At 51.2% G+C, this 17,325-nt stretch overlaps 3 protein-coding genes across 3 annotated transcripts; all 3 read left to right on the top strand.

Annotated features, from left to right (window-relative positions):
• The first annotated feature begins 2,064 nt into the window (after positions 1–2,064).
• LOC116887529 (double homeobox protein 4C-like) lies at positions 2,065–3,384 on the top strand. Its single transcript, XM_032889159.1, has one exon. It carries the CDS (start codon positions 2,212–2,214, stop codon positions 3,382–3,384), a length of 1,173 nt encoding a protein of 390 aa, XP_032745050.1. The 5' UTR covers positions 2,065–2,211.
• Positions 3,385–5,509: 2,125 nt separating this feature from the next.
• Positions 5,510–6,728, top strand: LOC116886963 (double homeobox protein 4-like protein 4). The gene has a single exon (XM_032888458.1). It carries the CDS (start codon positions 5,553–5,555, stop codon positions 6,726–6,728), a length of 1,176 nt encoding a protein of 391 aa, XP_032744349.1. The 5' UTR covers positions 5,510–5,552.
• Positions 6,729–12,402: 5,674 nt separating this feature from the next.
• On the top strand, positions 12,403–17,001 carry LOC116886964. The gene is made up of 3 exons (XM_032888459.1): positions 12,403–13,554; positions 15,593–15,657; positions 15,774–17,001. Exons 1-3 carry the CDS (start codon positions 12,403–12,405, stop codon positions 16,999–17,001), a joined length of 2,445 nt encoding a protein of 814 aa, XP_032744350.1.
• Positions 17,002–17,325: the final 324 nt, after the last annotated feature.

The raw sequence follows: 17,325 nt of genomic DNA on the forward strand, positions 1-17,325 counted from the left end.
AGGTAGATGTCAAGTTTAAACTAGATTCAAAGAACTTCTCTTCTACTTCTACTAACAGTATATTCTAGGCTAGTTAAGTCCTATTCACCTTCCAAAGGGGAGACACATTCCAGCATTCCATGCAAAGTGATATCCATTTCCCTCCAGATTGCTTTCACTTTTCTGTTAGGAGACAGTTAGGGTTCTGGAAAGAACTCCCCACAGTGAAGCCCCTTAACACCGAGGTTAAACTGGACTGGCATTCAGTGGACTATGACATTTGTAATGGAAGGGACTAAGGGATTAAGACGGGCTTTATCAATAGCAGAAAGAGGACATAGAGGAAGGCAGGAAGGAGTTATGAAGACTTCTTCCTTGGGACTAAGAACTGCTGCTCTTCTTACCAATGCCTTATGCTTAGCTGTGAGATGACTAACAAACCACCCATTCTGTATGTACTCCTAGCACATTTGTTTAGTTTACTTTGGTTTTGTTTTGTCTTGCTTTGTTCTACTTGCCTTTGCATCCAATAAAGATTTGCATTGTTTGTTTGTTTGCTTGCTTGATTGCTTGTGTGTTTGTATGGGTGGTTGAATTGGCTGTTTGGTTTAGGCATGAGCTTTCCAATTCCAAGGGTGGTAAGACTTGGGAAGGCAGTGAGGAGGGATGAGAGGTCTGAAAGGGAAAGAACAAGGAAAGCTGATCAGTGTTCAATGCAGACATGGCACTGTTTGCTAAAGCAAACAAGCGGGGAAAATGTCAACTTAAAGAAGAATGTATGTAAGGCCACAAAACTGTAACTAAACATCATCCTGGAAATGGAGTGCAACCAAAGTATCGTGAACAACTCATTCCAGGATTGACACAGATTCAATCTGACAAGCCGAGTACCTTCATCCTCCCACTGTGAGGTGTCGCCAACACTCTCCCGTATCCGTCTTTTAACCTTGGGTTTCCCAAGCCTAGCACGGCCCTGCAATCCCTAATGTGAGGTCCCTCGGTACCCACCTGAAGACTGCAATTGCCTACAAGTAGGCAGTTGGCCTTGGGTGCATGCAGCCACAATGCCTCAAGGAGCATAGGGCTTACACAGTTCTTTCAGCACAGGTTCTGGGTCTTTTGTTCCACATTCACATGTAAGATTTGCTGGCCCTGTTTGTGTGTGTGTTAGTGTGTGTGTGTGTGTGTGTGTGTGTGTGTCTTATTTGTATTTGTGTTATGTGTGTGTGTTTGCATGTGCATGTTTGAGTGTCTGTGTGTGTGTGCTTGTGTTGTGTGTGTGTGTGATTTGTATTTGTTTTATTTGTGTGTTTGTGTGTGTGTGTGTGTGTGTGTGTGTGTGTGTTATCGCGCCTGTGTTTGCATGGACCATGTTAATTGTGAGAATTCCTGAAATTCTGGCCCAACTGGTCTGACAGGAAATGCATGAATGCGCATTCCCGAATCTCTACATGAACTTTTGTGGCTTTCGGCCTATTTGCCTGTGTAAAAGACTTTCTTTTTGCATGTGCTATTCTATTCTCTCGGTTCAATAGAGTTTTGTTGCTCCCAACTACCACCTAGCTCTACAAGCAGGAACGAAGTGCCATGACTTGCATGATCCCTGGAAGTGATGTCCTTGGGTCTCAGGACAAGTGGTTGGGATCCTCAGTTGGGTGTCTTCTCTTCCAACCCCTGTGGATCCAGATGGGATGAGATCAGCACGCATTCCAATTGCCTAGTGATACCACCTAAGGCAGACTCCACTCTGCCTTCCTCTTCTGAAGCCTGCTTACCACCTCCACGATTTCCTGGAAACTCTGCGCAAAGCCAGGAAGGACCTATGGTGCTCCGTCCTTGGACGATCTGTCTGCTGGATGGTTGATTCCTAGGACATTTTTTTGTGCTTCCTTGTTCTGTGTCCAGAATGGCATGCAAGGGACTGCGAGACTTTGGGAGAGACTTTGCTGAGTCCGATAGGTTTCTTGAGGTCTTGTTCCGGGTGTCCTGTTCTCAGGTGGGAGGCGTGGCAGGTGTAGAGCTTCGTGGCATGACCTTGATTCAAGGGTCTGGAGGTCGACTGTAGCCCACGGCTCCTCTCGAGTGGGCGGAGCTCCCGGAGCAGAGGCAGAGGTATTTAAGGGCAGGGGTCCCAGCCCTACGGCCGGCATTTGCTGAAGCTTGCGCTTGTTCTGGAGCGGTCCTGACTATATTCTCCAGCTTGAGGACTCCTGGCATCGAATCCTTAGGAGCATGGAAGCTGGAAGCAATGTGGATAGCAGCTGTGTGCTGCGGGAATCTCGGCGCAGGAAGACGGTTTGGCAGGCCTGGCAAAAGAAGGCCCTGCTATCAGCTTTCAGCAAGAACCAATACCCGAGCTTCTGGGACAGGCAGGAACTGGCCAGGCAAATACAGCTCCCTGTGTCCCGCATCCGAGTGTGGTTTCAGAACCGAAGAAGTCGCACTGGAGAGGTGAGGCACGGCCCAAAGCGGTCCAGCAGAGGCTCCATTCCGCTAGCCTCCCAACAGCTCGAGGAAGGCTTTGGCTCCAGGTCACAAGGTAGCAGCATGCCCTCGGACAGCAGAAGGCCTCGCACTCGACTCAACTTGCAACAGCGCAGGATCCTAGTGCAAGCCTTTGAGAGGAACCCGTTGCCAGGCTTTGCTACCAGGGAGGAGCTGGGCCAGAGGACAGGTTTGCCCGAGGACACGATCCACATATGGTTTCAGAACAGAAGAGCGCGGCGAGCCCGCGCTCCGGATCAAGATGTGCCTGCTTCACAAGTGCAGGATGTGGCAACTGGAGGTCTCAGTGGCAGGGATGAGGCAGCACAGGACATCCTGTTGCCGCTGGCTGCTGCAGGAGGTGTGGGCATGGAGAACTCGAGCTCCAGCGACCAGCCCCACTTCCACAAAGAGTCCCAGCATCCCCAAGTGGCACTGCCCGAAGGACCAGGCCAATCACACACAGCCACTCAAACATACCAGGCAGGACCTCTGGAACTCCTCCTTGATGAACTGCTGGAAGAAGACCAAGTGGAGGGTCACGGGCCATTCCCTCTGGATCTGGATGGAAATTCTGGTGGCAAGGAGCACGAGGGTGTCCAGGAATCCATCTTGCAACTGGCTGCCACGGACTGTGTTTCCAAGGAATCCTCGAGTTATAGCGACCCAACCAATTTCTGCAGAGAGTCTCAGCTACCACAATGGGCAGAGCCTGAAGGACAAGGCCAAGAACAGGCTCTCACTCAAGGGTGCAACATTGGCCCTGTGGAACTCCTCCTGGATCAACTGCTGATGGAAGTTCGAGGGGAGACCCACTCCCCAGGCCCTGTGCATCTGGAAGGTGCAGGGCAGCAAATGGACGCAACACCTGAGCTGCCTCTGTCTCAAGAAGAATATCAGGCTCTGCTGGATCTTCTCTGAGTGCCAGCCTGGAAGCTCATATCCGGAAGACACCCGCATTCCACACTTGAGAATGTAGACAGCCCAAAAAGTATATGCATCAAAACCCCTAGTACAGTGGCTGCTTTGGATGGAAGGCATCTTGCTTACTAGAAGGACGAAATGCAGGTGGGTTTTCCATGTGGAGTGCCTACCTGAGGGCCCTGAGCCTAGGAAATGGGCTCTGAGAATGGGATTCTGCTGAAGGGGCAGAGGGCAAGGTCACCAGGGACTCCTAAAACAACAAGGAGGCCTAATGAAAAGCCCAACTGCCAGAACACACCATTGGATTGGCTCCATCAGACTCCAGAAATCTCATGGGTCACCAGGTATAGGCTACACATCTCAGGACACTAAACCAGGAAGGAGTTATGAAGACTTCTTCCTTGGGACTAAGAACTGCTGCTCTTCTTACCAATGCCTTATGCTTAGCTGTGAGATGACTAACAAACCACCCATTCTGTATGTACTCCTAGCACATTTGTTTAGTTTACTTTTGTTTTGTTTTGTCTTGCTTTGTTCTACTTGCCTTTGCATCAATAAAGATTTGCATTGTTTGTTTGTTTGTTTGCTTGATTGCTTGTGTGTTTGTATGGGTGGTTGAATTGGCTGTTTGGTTTAGGCATGAGCTTTCCAATTCCAAGGGTTCTAAGACTTGGGAAGGCAGTGAGGAGGGATGAGAGGTCTGAAAGGGAAAGAACAAGGAAAGCTGATCAGTGTTCAATGCAGACATGGCACTGTTTGCTAAAGCAAACAAGCGGGGAAAATGTCAACTTAAAGAAGAATGTATGTAAGGCCACAAAACTGTAACTAAACATCATCCTGGAAATGGAGTGCAACCAAAGTATCGTGAACAACTCATTCCAGGATTGACACAGATTCAATCTGACAAGCCGAGTACCTTCATCCTCCCACTGTGAGGTGTCACCAACACTCTCCCGGATCCGTCTTTTAACCTTGAGTTTCCCAAGCCTAGCACGGCCCTGCAATCCCTAATGTGAGGTCCCTCCGTACCCACCTGAAGACTGCAATTGCCTACAAGTAGGCAGTTGGCCTTGGGTGCATGCAGCCACAATGCCTCAACGAGCATAGGGCTTACACAGTTCTTTCAGCACAGGTTCTGGGTCTTTTGTTCCACATTCACATGTAAGATTTGCTGGCCCCTATTTGTGTGTGTGTGTGTGTGTGTGTGTGTGTGTGTGCGTGTGTGTGTGTGATTTGTATTTGTTTTATTTGTGTGTGTGTGTGTGTGTGTGTGAGTGTGTTCGCGCCTGTGTTTGCATGGACCATGTTAATTGTGAGAATTCCTGAAATTCTGGCCCAACTGGTCTGACAGGAAATGCATGAATATGCATTCCCGAATCTCTACATGAACTTTTGTGGCTTTTCGCCTATTTGCCTGTGTAAAAGACTTTCTTTTTGCATGTGCTATTCTATTCTCTCGGTTCAATAGAGTTTTGTTGCTCCCAACTACCACCTAGCTCTACAAGCAGGAACGAAGTGCCATGACTTGCATGATCCCTGGAAGTGATGTCCTTGGGTCTCAGGACAAGTGGTTGGGATCCTCAGTTGGGTGTCTTCTCTTCCAACCCCTGTGGATCCAGATGGGATGAGATCAGCACGCATTCCAATTGCCTAGTGATACCACCTAAGGCAGACTCCACTCTGCCTTCCTCTTCTGAAGCCTGCTTACCACCTCCACGATTTCCTGGAAACTCTGGGCAAAGCCAGGAAGGACCTATGGTGCTCCGTCCTTGGACGATCTGTCTGCTGGATGGTTGATTCCTAGGACATTTTTTTGTGCTTCCTTGTTCTGTGTCCAGAATGGCATGCAAGGGACTGCGAGACTTTGGGAGAGACTTTGCTGAGTCCGATAGGTTTCTTGAGGTCTTGTTCCGGGTGTCCTGTTCTCAGGTGGGAGGCGTGGCAGGTGTAGAGCTTCGTGGCATGACCTTGATTCAAGGGTCTGGAGGTCGACTGTAGCCCACGGCTCCTCTCGAGTGGGCGGAGCTCCCGGAGCAGAGGCAGAGGTATTTAAGGGCAGGGGTCCCAGCCCTACGGCCGGCATTTGCTGAAGCTTGCGCTTGTTCTGGAGCGGTCCTGACTCTATTCTCCAGCTTGAGGACTCCTGGCATCGAATCCTTAGGAGCATGGAAGCTGGAAGCAATGTGGATAGCAGCTGTGTGCTGCGGGAATCTCGGCGCAGGAAGACGGTTTGGCAGGCCTGGCAAAAGAAGGCCCTGCTATCAGCTTTCAGCAAGAACCAATACCCGAGCTTCTGGGACAGGCAGGAACTGGCCAGGCAAATACAGCTCCCTGTGTCCCGCATCCGAGTGTGGTTTCAGAACCGAAGAAGTCGCACTGGAGAGGTGAGGCACGGCCCAAAGCGGTCCAGCAGAGGCTCCATTCCGCTAGCCTCCCAACAGCTCGAGGAAGGCTTTGGCTCCAGGTCACAAGGTAGCAGCATGCCCTCGGACAGCAGAAGGCCTCGCACTCGACTCAACTTGCAACAGCGCAGGATCCTAGTGCAAGCCTTTGAGAGGAACCCGTTGCCAGGCTTTGCTACCAGGGAGGAGCTGGGCCAGAGGACAGGTTTGCCCGAGGACACGATCCACATATGGTTTCAGAACAGAAGAGCGCGGCGAGCCCGCGCTCCGGATCAAGATGTGCCTGCTTCACAAGTGCAGGATGTGGCAACTGGAGGTCTCAGTGGCAGGGATGAGGCAGCACAGGACATCCTGTTGCCGCTGGCTGCTGCAGGAGGTGTGGGCATGGAGAACTCGAGCTCCAGCGACCAGCCCCACTTCCACAAAGAGTCCCAGCATCCCCAAGTGGCATTGCCCGAAGGACCAGGCCAATCACACACAGCCACTCAAACATACCAGGCAGGACCTCTGGAACTCCTCCTTGATGAACTGCTGGAAGAAGACCAAGTGGAGGGTCACGGGCCATTCCCTCTGGATCTGGATGGAAATTCTGGTGGCAAGGAGCACGAGGGTGTCCAGGAATCCATCTTGCAACTGGCTGCCACGGACTGTGTTTCCAAGGAATCCTCGAGTTATAGCGACCCAACCAATTTCTGCAGAGAGTCTCAGCTACCACAATGGGCACAGCCTGAAGGACAAGGCCAAGAACAGGCTCTCACTCAAGGATGCACTCAAGGATGCCCTGTGGAACTCCTCCTGGATCAACTGCTGATGGAAGTTCGAGGGGAGACCCACTCCCCAGGCCCTGTGCATCTGGAAGGTGCAGGGCAGCAAATGGACGCAACACCTGAGCTGCCTCTGTCTCAAGAAGAATATCAGGCTCTGCTGGATATTCTCTGAGTGCCAGCCTGGAAGCTCATATCCGGAAGACACCCGCATTCCACACTTGAGAATGTAGACAGCCCAAAAAGTATATGCATCAAAACCCCTAGTACAGTGGCTGCTTTGGATGGAAGGCATCTTGCTTACTAGAAGGACGAAATGCAGGTGGGTTTTCCATGTGGAGTGCCTACCTGAGGGCCCTGAGCCTAGGAAATGGGCTCTGAGAATGGGATTCTGCTGAAGGGGCAGAGGGCAAGGTCACCAGGGACTCCTAAAACAACAAGGAGGCCTAATGAAAAGCCCAACTGCCAGAACACACCATTGGATTGGCTCCATCAGACTCCAGAAATCTCATGGGTCACCAGGTATAGGCTACACATCTCAGGACACTAAACCAGGAAGGAGTTATGAAGACTTCTTCCTTGGGACTAAGAACTGCTGCTCTTCTTACCAATGCCTTATGCTTAGCTGTGAGATGACTAACAAACCACCCATTCTGTATGTACTCCTAGCACATTTGTTTAGTTTACTTTTGTTTTGTTTTGTCTTGCTTTGTTCTACTTGCCTTTGCATCAATAAAGATTTGCATTGTTTGTTTGTTTGCTTGCTTGATTGCTTGTGTGTTTGTATGGGTGGTTGAATTGGCTGTTTGGTTTAGGCATGAGCTTTCCAATTCAAAGGGTGGTAAGAATTGGGAAGGCAGTGAGGAGGGATGAGAGGTGTGAAAGGGAAAGAACAAGGAAAGCTGATCAGTGTTCAATGCAGACATGGCACTGTTTGCTAAAGCAAACAAGCGGGGAAAATGTCAACTTAAAGAAGAATGTATGTAAGGCCACAAAACTGTAACTAAACATCATCCTGGAAATGGAGTGCAACCAAAGTATCGTGAACAACTCATTCCAGGATTGACACAGATTCAATCTGACAAGCCGAGTACCTTCATCCTCCCACTGTGAGGTGTCACCAACACTCTCCCGGATCCGTCTTTTAACCTTGAGTTTCCCAAGCCTAGCACGGCCCTGCAATCCCTAATGTGAGGTCCCTACGTACCCACCTGAAGACTGCAATTGCCTACAAGTAGGCAGTTGGCCTTGGGTGCATGCAGCCACAATGCCTCAACGAGCATAGGGCTTACACAGTTCTTTCAGCACAGGTTCTGGGTCTTTTGTTCCACATTCACATGTAAGATTTGCTGGCCCTGTTTGTGTGTGTGCTTGTGTGTGTGTGTGTGTGTGTGTGTGTGTGTTTGTATTTGTGTTGTGTGTGTGTGTTTGCATGTGCATGTGTGAGTGACTGTGTGTGTGTGCTTGTGTTGTGTGTGTGTGTGTGTGATTTGTATTTGTTTTTTTGTGTGTGTGTGTGTGTGTGTGTGTGTGTGTGTTCGCGCCTGTGTTTGCATGGACCATGTGAATTGTGAGAATTCCTGAAATTCTGGCCCAACTGGTCTGACAGGAAATGCATGAATGCGCATTCCCGAATCTCTACATGAACTTTTGTGGCTTTCGGCCTATTTGCCTGTGTAAAAGACTTTCTTTTTGCATGTGCTATTCTATTCTCTCGGTTCAATAGAGTTTTGTTGCTCCCAACTACCACCTAGCTCTACAAGCAGGAACGAAGTGCCATGACTTGCATGATCCCTGGAAGTGATGTCCTTGGGTCTCAGGACAAGTGGTTGGGATCCTCAGTTGGGTGTCTTCTCTTCCAACCCCTGTGGATCCAGATGGGATGAGATCAGCACGCATTCCAATTGCCTAGTGATACCACCTAAGGCAGACTCCACTCTGCCTTCCTCTTCTGAAGCCTGCTTACCACCTCCACGATTTCCTGGAAACTCTGCGCAAAGCCAGGAAGGACCTATGGTGCTCCGTCCCTGGACGATCTGTCTGCTGGATGGTTGATTCCTAGGACATTTTTTTGTGCTTCCTTGTTCTGTGTCCAGAATGGCATGCAAGGGACTGCGAGACTTTGGGAGAGACTTTGCTGAGTCCGATAGGTTTCTTGAGGTCTTGTTCCGGGTGTCCTGTTCTCAGGTGGGAGGCGTGGCAGGTGTAGAGCTTCGTGGCATGACCTTGATTCAAGGGTCTGGAGGTCGACTGTAGCCCACGGCTCCTCTCGAGTGGGCGGAGCTCCCGGAGCAGAGGCAGAGGTATTTAAGGGCAGGGGTCCCAGCCCTACGGCCGGCATTTGCTGAAGCTTGCGCTTGTTCTGGAGCGGTCCTGACTCTATTCTCCAGCTTGAGGACTCCTGGCATCGAATCCTTAGGAGCATGGAAGCTGGAAGCAATGTGGATAGCAGCTGTGTGTTGCGGGAATCTCGGCGCAGGAAGACGGTTTGGCAGGCCTGGCAAAAGAAGGCCCTGCTATCAGCTTTCAGCAAGAACCAATACCCGAGCTTCTGGGACAGGCAGGAACTGGCCAGGCAAATACAGCTCCCTGTGTCCCGCATCCGAGTGTGGTTTCAGAACCGAAGAAGTCGCACTGGAGAGGTGAGGCACGGCCCAAAGCGGTCCAGCAGAGGCTCCATTCCGCTAGCCTCCCAACAGCTCGAGGAAGGCTTTGGCTCCAGGTCACAAGGTAGCAGCATGCCCTCGGACAGCAGAAGGCCTCGCACTCGACTCAACTTGCAACAGCGCAGGATCCTAGTGCAAGCCTTTGAGAGGAACCCGTTGCCAGGCTTTGCTACCAGGGAGGAGCTGGGCCAGAGGACAGGTTTGCCCGAGGACACGATCCACATATGGTTTCAGAACAGAAGAGCGCGGCGGGCCCGCGCTCCGGATCAAGATGTGCCTGCTTCACAAGTGCAGGATGTGGCAACTGGAGGTCTCAGTGGCAGGGATGAGGCAGCACAGGACATCCTGTTGCCGCTGGCTGCTGCAGGAGGTGTGGGCATGGAGAACTCGAGCTCCAGCGACCAGCCCCACTTCCACAAAGAGTCCCAGCATCCCCAAGTGGCACTGCCCGAAGGACCAGGCCAATCACACACAGCCACTCAAACATACCAGGCAGGACCTCTGGAACTCCTCCTTGATGAACTGCTGGAAGAAGACCAAGTGGAGGGTCACGGGCCATTCCCTCTGGATCTGGATGGAAATTCTGGTGGCAAGGAGCACGAGGGTGTCCAGGAATCCATCTTGCAACTGGCTGCCACGGACTGTGTTTCCAAGGAATCCTCGAGTTATAGCGACCCAACCAATTTCTGCAGAGAGTCTCAGCTACCACAATGGGCACAGCCTGAAGGACAAGGCCAAGAACAGGCTCTCACTCAAGCATGCAACATTGGCCCTGTGGAACTCCTCCTGGATCAACTGCTGATGGAAGTTGGAGGGGAGACCCACTCCCCAGGCCCTGTGCATCTGGAAGGTGCAGGGCAGCAAATGGACGCAACACCTGAGCTGCCTCTGTCTCAAGAAGAATATCAGGCTCTGCTGGATCTTCTCTGAGTGCCAGCCTGGAAGCTCATATCGGGAAGACACCCGCATTCCACACTTGAGAATGTAGACAGCCAAAAAGTATATGCATCAAAACCCCTAGTACAGTGGCTGCTTTGGATGGAAGGCATCTTGCTTACTAGAAGGACGAAATGCAGGTGGGTTTTCCATGTGGAGTGCCTACCTGAGGGCCCTGAGCCTAGGAAATGGGCTCTGAGAATGGGATTCTGCTGAAGGGGCAGAGGGCAAGGTCACCAGGGACTCCTAAAACAACAAGGAGGCCTAATGAAAAGCCCAACTGCCAGAACACACCATTGGATTGGCTCCATCAGACTCCAGAAATCTCATGGGTCACCAGGTATAGGCTACACATCTCAGGACACTAAACCAGGAAGGAGTTATGAAGACTTCTTCCTTGGGACTAAGAACTGCTGCTCTTCTTACCAATGCCTTATGCTTAGCTGTGAGATGACTAACAAACCACCCATTCTGTATGTACTCCTAGCACATTTGTTTAGTTTACTTTTGTTTTGTTTTGTCTTGCTTTGTTCTACTTGCCTTTGCATCAATAAAGATTTGCATTGTTTGTTTGTTTGCTTGCTTGATTGCTTGTGTGTTTGTATGGGTTGTTGAATTGGCTGTTTGGTTTAGGCATGAGCTTTCCAATTCAAAGGGTGGTAAGAATTGGGAAGGCAGTGAGGAGGGATGAGAGGTGTGAAAGGGAAAGAACAAGGAAAGCTGATCAGTGTTCAATGCAGACATGGCACTGTTTGCTAAAGCAAACAAGCGGGGAAAATGTCAACTTAAAGAAGAATGTATGTAAGGCCACAAAACTGTAACTAAACATCATCCTGGAAATGGAGTGCAACCAAAGTATCGTGAACAACTCATTCCAGGATTGACACAGATTCAATCTGACAAGCCGAGTACCTTCATCCTCCCACTGTGAGGTGTCACCAACACTCTCCCGGATCCGTCTTTTAACCTTGAGTTTCCCAAGCCTAGCACGGCCCTGCTATCCTAATGTGAGGTCCCTCGGTACCCACCTGAAGACTGCAATTGCCTACAAGTAGGCAGTTGGCCTTGGGTGCATGCAGCCACAATGCCTCAACGAGCATAGGGCTTACACAGTTCTTTCAGCACAGGTTCTGGGTCTTTTGTTCCACATTCACATGTAAGATTTGCTGGCCCTGTTTGTGTGTGTGCTTGTGTGTGTGTGTGTGTGTGTGTGTGTGTGTGTGTGATTTGTATTTGTGTTGTGTGTGTGTGTTTGCATGTGCGTGTGTGAGTGTCTGTGTGTGTGTGCTTGTGTTGTGTGTGTGTGTGATTTGTATTTGTTTTATTTGTGTGTGTGTGTGTGTGTGTGTGTGTGTGTGTGTTCGCGCCTGTGTTTGCATGGACCATGTTAATTGTGAGAATTCCTGAAATTCTGGCCCAACTGGTCTGACAGGAAATGCATGAATGCGCATTCCCGAATCTCTACATGAACTTTTGTGGCTTTCGGCCTATTTGCCTGTGTAAAAGACTTTCTTTTTGCATGTGCTATTCTATTCTCTCGGTTCAATAGAGTTTTGTTGCTCCCAACTACCACCTAGCTCTACAAGCAGGAACGAAGTGCCATGACTTGCATGATCCCTGGAAGTGATGTCCTTGGGTCTCAGGACAAGTGGTTGGGATCCTCAGTTGGGTGTCTTCTCTTCCAACCCCTGTGGATCCAGATGGGATGAGATCAGCACGCATTCCAATTGCCTAGTGATACCACCTAAGGCAGACTCCACTCTGCCTTCCTCTTCTGAAGCCTGCTTACCACCTCCACGATTTCCTGGAAACTCTGCGCAAAGCCAGGAAGGACCTATGGTGCTCCGTCCTTGGACGATCTGTCTGCTGGATGGTTGATTCCTAGGACATTTTTTTTGTGCTTCCTTGTTCTGTGTCCAGAATGGCATGCAAGGGACTGCGAGACTTTGGGAGAGACTTTGCTGAGTCCGATAGGTTTCTTGAGGTCTTGTTCCGGGTGTCCTGTTCTCAGGTGGGAGGCGTGGCAGGTGTAGAGCTTCGTGGCATGACCTTGATTCAAGGGTCTGGAGGTCGACTGTAGCCCACGGCTCCTCTCGAGTGGGCGGAGCTCCCGGAGCAGAGGCAGAGGTATTTAAGGGCAGGGGTCCCAGACCTACGGCCGGCATTTGCTGAAGCTTGCGCTTGTTCTGGAGCGGTCCTGACTCTATTCTCCAGCTTGAGGACTCCTGGCATCGAATCCTTAGGAGCATGGAAGCTGGAAGCAATGTGGATAGCAGCTGTGTGCTGCGGGAATCTCGGCACAGGAAGACGGTTTGGCAGGCCTGGCAAAAGAAGGCCCTGCTATCAGCTTTCAGCAAGAACCAATACCCGAGCTTCTGGGACAGGCAGGAACTGGCCAGGCAAATACAGCTCCCTGTGTCCCGCATCCGAGTGTGGTTTCAGAACCGAAGAAGTCGCACTGGAGAGGTGAGGCACGGCCCAAAGCGGTCCAGCAGAGGCTCCATTCCGCTAGCCTCCCAACAGCTCGAGGAAGGCTTTGGCTCCAGGTCACAAGGTAGCAGCATGCCCTCGGACAGCAGAAGGCCTCGCACTCGACTCAACTTGCAACAGCGCAGGATCCTAGTGCAAGCCTTTGAGAGGAACCCGTTGCCAGGCTTTGCTACCAGGGAGGAGCTGGGCCAGAGGACAGGTTTGCCCGAGGACACGATCCACATATGGTTTCAGAACAGAAGAGCACGGCGAGCCCGCGCTCCGGATCAAGATGTGCCTGCTTCACAAGTGCAGGATGTGGCAACTGGAGGTCTCAGTGGCAGGGATGAGGCAGCACAGGACATCCTGTTGCCGCTGGCTGCTGCAGGAGGTGTGGGCATGGAGAACTCGAGCTCCAGCGACCAGCCCCACTTCCACAAAGAGTCCCAGCATCCCCAAGTGGCACTGCCCGAAGGACCAGGCCAATCACACACAGCCACTCAAACATACCAGGCAGGACCTCTGGAACTCCTCCTTGATGAACTGCTGGAAGAAGACCAAGTGGAGGGTCACGGGCCATTCCCTCTGGATCTGGATGGAAATTCTGGTGGCAAGGAGCACGAGGGTGTCCAGGAATCCATCTTGCAACTGGCTGCCACGGACTGTGTTTCCAAGGAATCCTCGAGTTATAGCGACCCAGCCAATTTCTGCAGAGAGTCTCAGCTACCACAATGGGCACAGCCTGAAGGACAAGGCCAAGAACAGGCTCTCACTCAAGCATGCAACATTGGCCCTGTGGAACTCCTCCTGGATCAACTGCTGATGGAAGTTGGAGGGGAGACCCACTCCCCAGGCCCTGTGCATCTGGAAGGTGCAGGGCAGCAAATGGACGCAACACCTGAGCTGCCTCTGTCTCAAGAAGAATATCAGGCTCTGCTGGATATTCTCTGAGTGCCAGCCTGGAAGCTCATATCCGGAAGACACCCGCATTCCACACTTGAGAATGTAGACAGCCCAAAAAGTATATGCATCAAAACCCCTAGTACAGTGGCTGCTTTGGATGGAAGGCATCTTGCTTACTAGAAGGACGAAATGCAGGTGGGTTTTCCATGTGGAGTGCCTACCTGAGGGCCCTGAGCCTAGGAAATGGGCTCTGAGAATGGGATTCTGCTGAAGGGGCAGAGGGCAAGGTCACCAGGGACTCCTAAAACAACAAGGAGGCCTAATGAAAAGCCCAACTGCCAGAACACACCATTGGATTGGCTCCATCAGACTCCAGAAATCTCATGGGTCACCAGGTATAGGCTACACATCTCAGGACACTAAACCAGGAAGGAGTTATGAAGACTTCTTCCTTGGGACTAAGAACTGCTGCTCTTCTTACCAATGCCTTATGCTTAGCTGTGAGATGACTAACAAACCACCCATTCTGTATGTACTCCTAGCACATTTGTTTAGTTTACTTTTGTTTTGTTTTGTCTTGCTTTGTTCTACTTGCCTTTGCATCCAATAAAGATTTGCATTGTTTGTTTGTTTGTTTGCTTGCTTGATTGCTTGTGTGTTTGTATGGGTGGTTGAATTGGCTGTTTGGTTTAGGCATGAGCTTTCCAATTCCAAGGGTGGTAAGACTTGGGAAGGCAGTGAGGAGGGATGAGAGGTCTGAAAGGGAAAGAACAAGGAAAGCTGATCAGTGTTCAATGCAGACATGGCACTGTTTGCTAAAGCAAACAAGCGGGGAAAATGTCAACTTAAAGAAGAATGTATGTAAGGCCACAAAACTGTAACTAAACATCATCCTGGAAATGGAGTGCAACCAAAGTATCGTGAACAACTCATTCCAGGATTGACACAGATTCAATCTGACAAGCCGAGTACCTTCATCCTCCCACTGTGAGGTGTCGCCAACACTCTCCCGTATCCGTCTTTTAACCTTGAGTTTCCCAAGCCTAGCACGGCCCTGCAATCCCTAATGTGAGGTCCCTCCGTACCCACCTGAAGACTGCAATTGCCTACAAGTAGGCAGTTGGCCTTGGGTGCATGCAGCCACAATGCCTCAACGAGCATAGGGCTTACACAGTTCTTTCAGCACAGGTTCTGGGTCTTTTGTTCCACATTCACATGTAAGATTTGCTGGCCCTGTTTGTGTGTGTGCTTGTGTGTGTGTGTGTGTGTGTGTGTGTGTTATTTGTATTTGTGTTGTGTGTGTGTGTTTGCAGGTGCATGTGTGAGTGTCTGTGTGTGTGTGCTTGTGTTGTGTGTGTGTGTATGATTTGTATTTGTTTTATTTGTGTGTGTGTGTGTGTGTGTGTGTGAGTGTGTTCGCGCCTGTGTTTGCATGGACCATGTTAATTGTGAGAATTCCTGAAATTCTGGCCCAACTGGTCTGACAGGAAATGCATGAATGCGCATTCCCGAATCTCTACATGAACTTTTGTGGCTTTCGGCCTATTTGCCTGTGTAAAAGACTTTCTTTTTGCATGTGCTATTCTATTCTCTCGGTTCAATAGAGTTTTGTTGCTCCCAACTACCACCTAGCTCTACAAGCAGGAACGAAGTGCCATGACTTGCATGATCCCTGGAAGTGATGTCCTTGGGTCTCAGGACAAGTGGTTGGGATCCTCAGTTGGGTGTCTTCTCTTCCAACCCCTGTGGATCCAGATGGGATGAGATCAGCACGCATTCCAATTGCCTAGTGATACCACCTAAGGCAGACTCCACTCTGCCTTCCTCTTCTGAAGCCTGCTTACCACCTCCACGATTTCCTGGAAACTCTGCGCAAAGCCAGGAAGGACCTATGGTGCTCCGTCCTTGGACGATCTGTCTGCTGGATGGTTGATTCCTAGGACATTTTTTTGTGCTTCCTTGTTCTGTGTCCAGAATGGCATGCAAGGGACTGCGAGACTTTGGGAGAGACTTTGCTGAGTCTGATAGGTTTCTTGAGGTCTTGTTCCGGGTGTCCTGTTCTCAGGTGGGAGGCGTGGCAGGTGTAGAGCTTCGTGGCATGACCTTGATTCAAGGGTCTGGAGGTCGACTGTAGCCCACGGCTCCTCTCGAGTGGGCGGAGCTCCCGGAGCAGAGGCAGAGGTATTTAAGGGCAGGGGTCCCAGCCCTACGGCCGGCATTTGCTGAAGCTTGCGCTTGTTCTGGAGCGGTCCTGACTCTATTCTCCAGCTTGAGGACTCCTGGCATCGAATCCTTAGGAGCATGGAAGCTGGAAGCAATGTGGATAGCAGCTGTGTGCTGCGGGAATCTCGGCGCAGGAAGACGGTTTGGCAGGCCTGGCAAAAGAAGGCCCTGCTATCAGCTTTCAGCAAGAACCAATACCCGAGCTTCTGGGACAGGCAGGAACTGGCCAGGCAAATACAGCTCCCTGTGTCCCGCATCCGAGTGTGGTTTCAGAACCGAAAAAGTCGCACTGGAGAGGTGAGGCACGGCCCAAAGCGGTCCAGCAGAGGCTCCATTCCGCTAGCCTCCCAACAGCTCGAGGAAGGCTTTGGCTCCAGGTCACAAGGTAGCAGCATGCCCTCGGACAGCAGAAGGCCTCGCACTCGACTCAACTTGCAACAGCGCAGGATCCTAGTGCAAGCCTTTGAGAGGAACCCGTTGCCAGGCTTTGCTACCAGGGAGGAGCTGGGCCAGAGGACAGGTTTGCCCGAGGACACGATCCACATATGGTTTCAGAACAGAAGAGCGCGGCGAGCCCGCGCTCCGGATCAAGATGTGCCTGCTTCACAAGTGCAGGATGTGGCAACTGGAGGTCTCAGTGGCAGGGATGAGGCAGCACAGGACATCCTGTTGCCGCTGGCTGCTGCAGGAGGTGTGGGCATGGAGAACTCGAGCTCCAGCGACCAGCCCCACTTCCACAAAGAGTCCCAGCATCCCCAAGTGGCACTGCCCGAAGGACCAGGCCAATCACACACAGCCACTCAAACATACCAGGCAGGACCTCTGGAACTCCTCCTTGATGAACTGCTGGAAGAAGACCAAGTGGAGGGTCACGGGCCATTCCCTCTGGATCTGGATGGAAATTCTGGTGGCAAGGAGCACGAGGGTGTCCAGGAATCCATCTTGCAACTGGCTGCCACGGACTGTGTTTCCAAGGAATCCTCGAGTTATAGCGACCCAACCAATTTCTGCAGAGAGTCTCAGCTACCACAATGGGCACAGCCTGAAGGACAAGGCCAAGAACAGGCTCTCACTCAAGGGTGCAACATTGGCCCTGTGGAACTCCTCCTGGATCAACTGCTGATGGAAGTTCGAGGGGAGACCCACTCCCCAGGCCCTGTGCATCTGGAAGGTGCAGGGCAGCAAATGGACGCAACACCTGAGCTGCCTCTGTCTCAAGAAGAATATCAGGCTCTGCTGGATATTCTCTGAGTGCCAGCCTGGAAGCTCATATCCGGAAGACACCCGCATTCCACACTTGAGAATGTAGACAGCCCAAAAAGTATATGCATCAAAACCCCTAGTACAGTGGCTGCTTTGGATGGAAGGCATCTTGCTTACTAGAAGGACGAAATGCAGGTGGGTTTTCCATGTGGAGTGCCTACCTGAGGGCCCTGAGCCTAGGAAATGGGCTCTGAGAATGGGATTCTGCTGAAGGGGCAGAGGGCAAGGTCACCAGGGACTCCTAAAACAACAAGGAGGCCTAATGAAAAGCCCAACTGCCAGAACACACCATTGGATTGGCTCCATCAGACT

Source organism: Rattus rattus, chromosome 18, assembly GCF_011064425.1.
Source record: "Rattus rattus isolate New Zealand chromosome 18, Rrattus_CSIRO_v1, whole genome shotgun sequence".
Taxonomy (NCBI): Eukaryota; Metazoa; Chordata; class Mammalia; order Rodentia; family Muridae; genus Rattus; species Rattus rattus.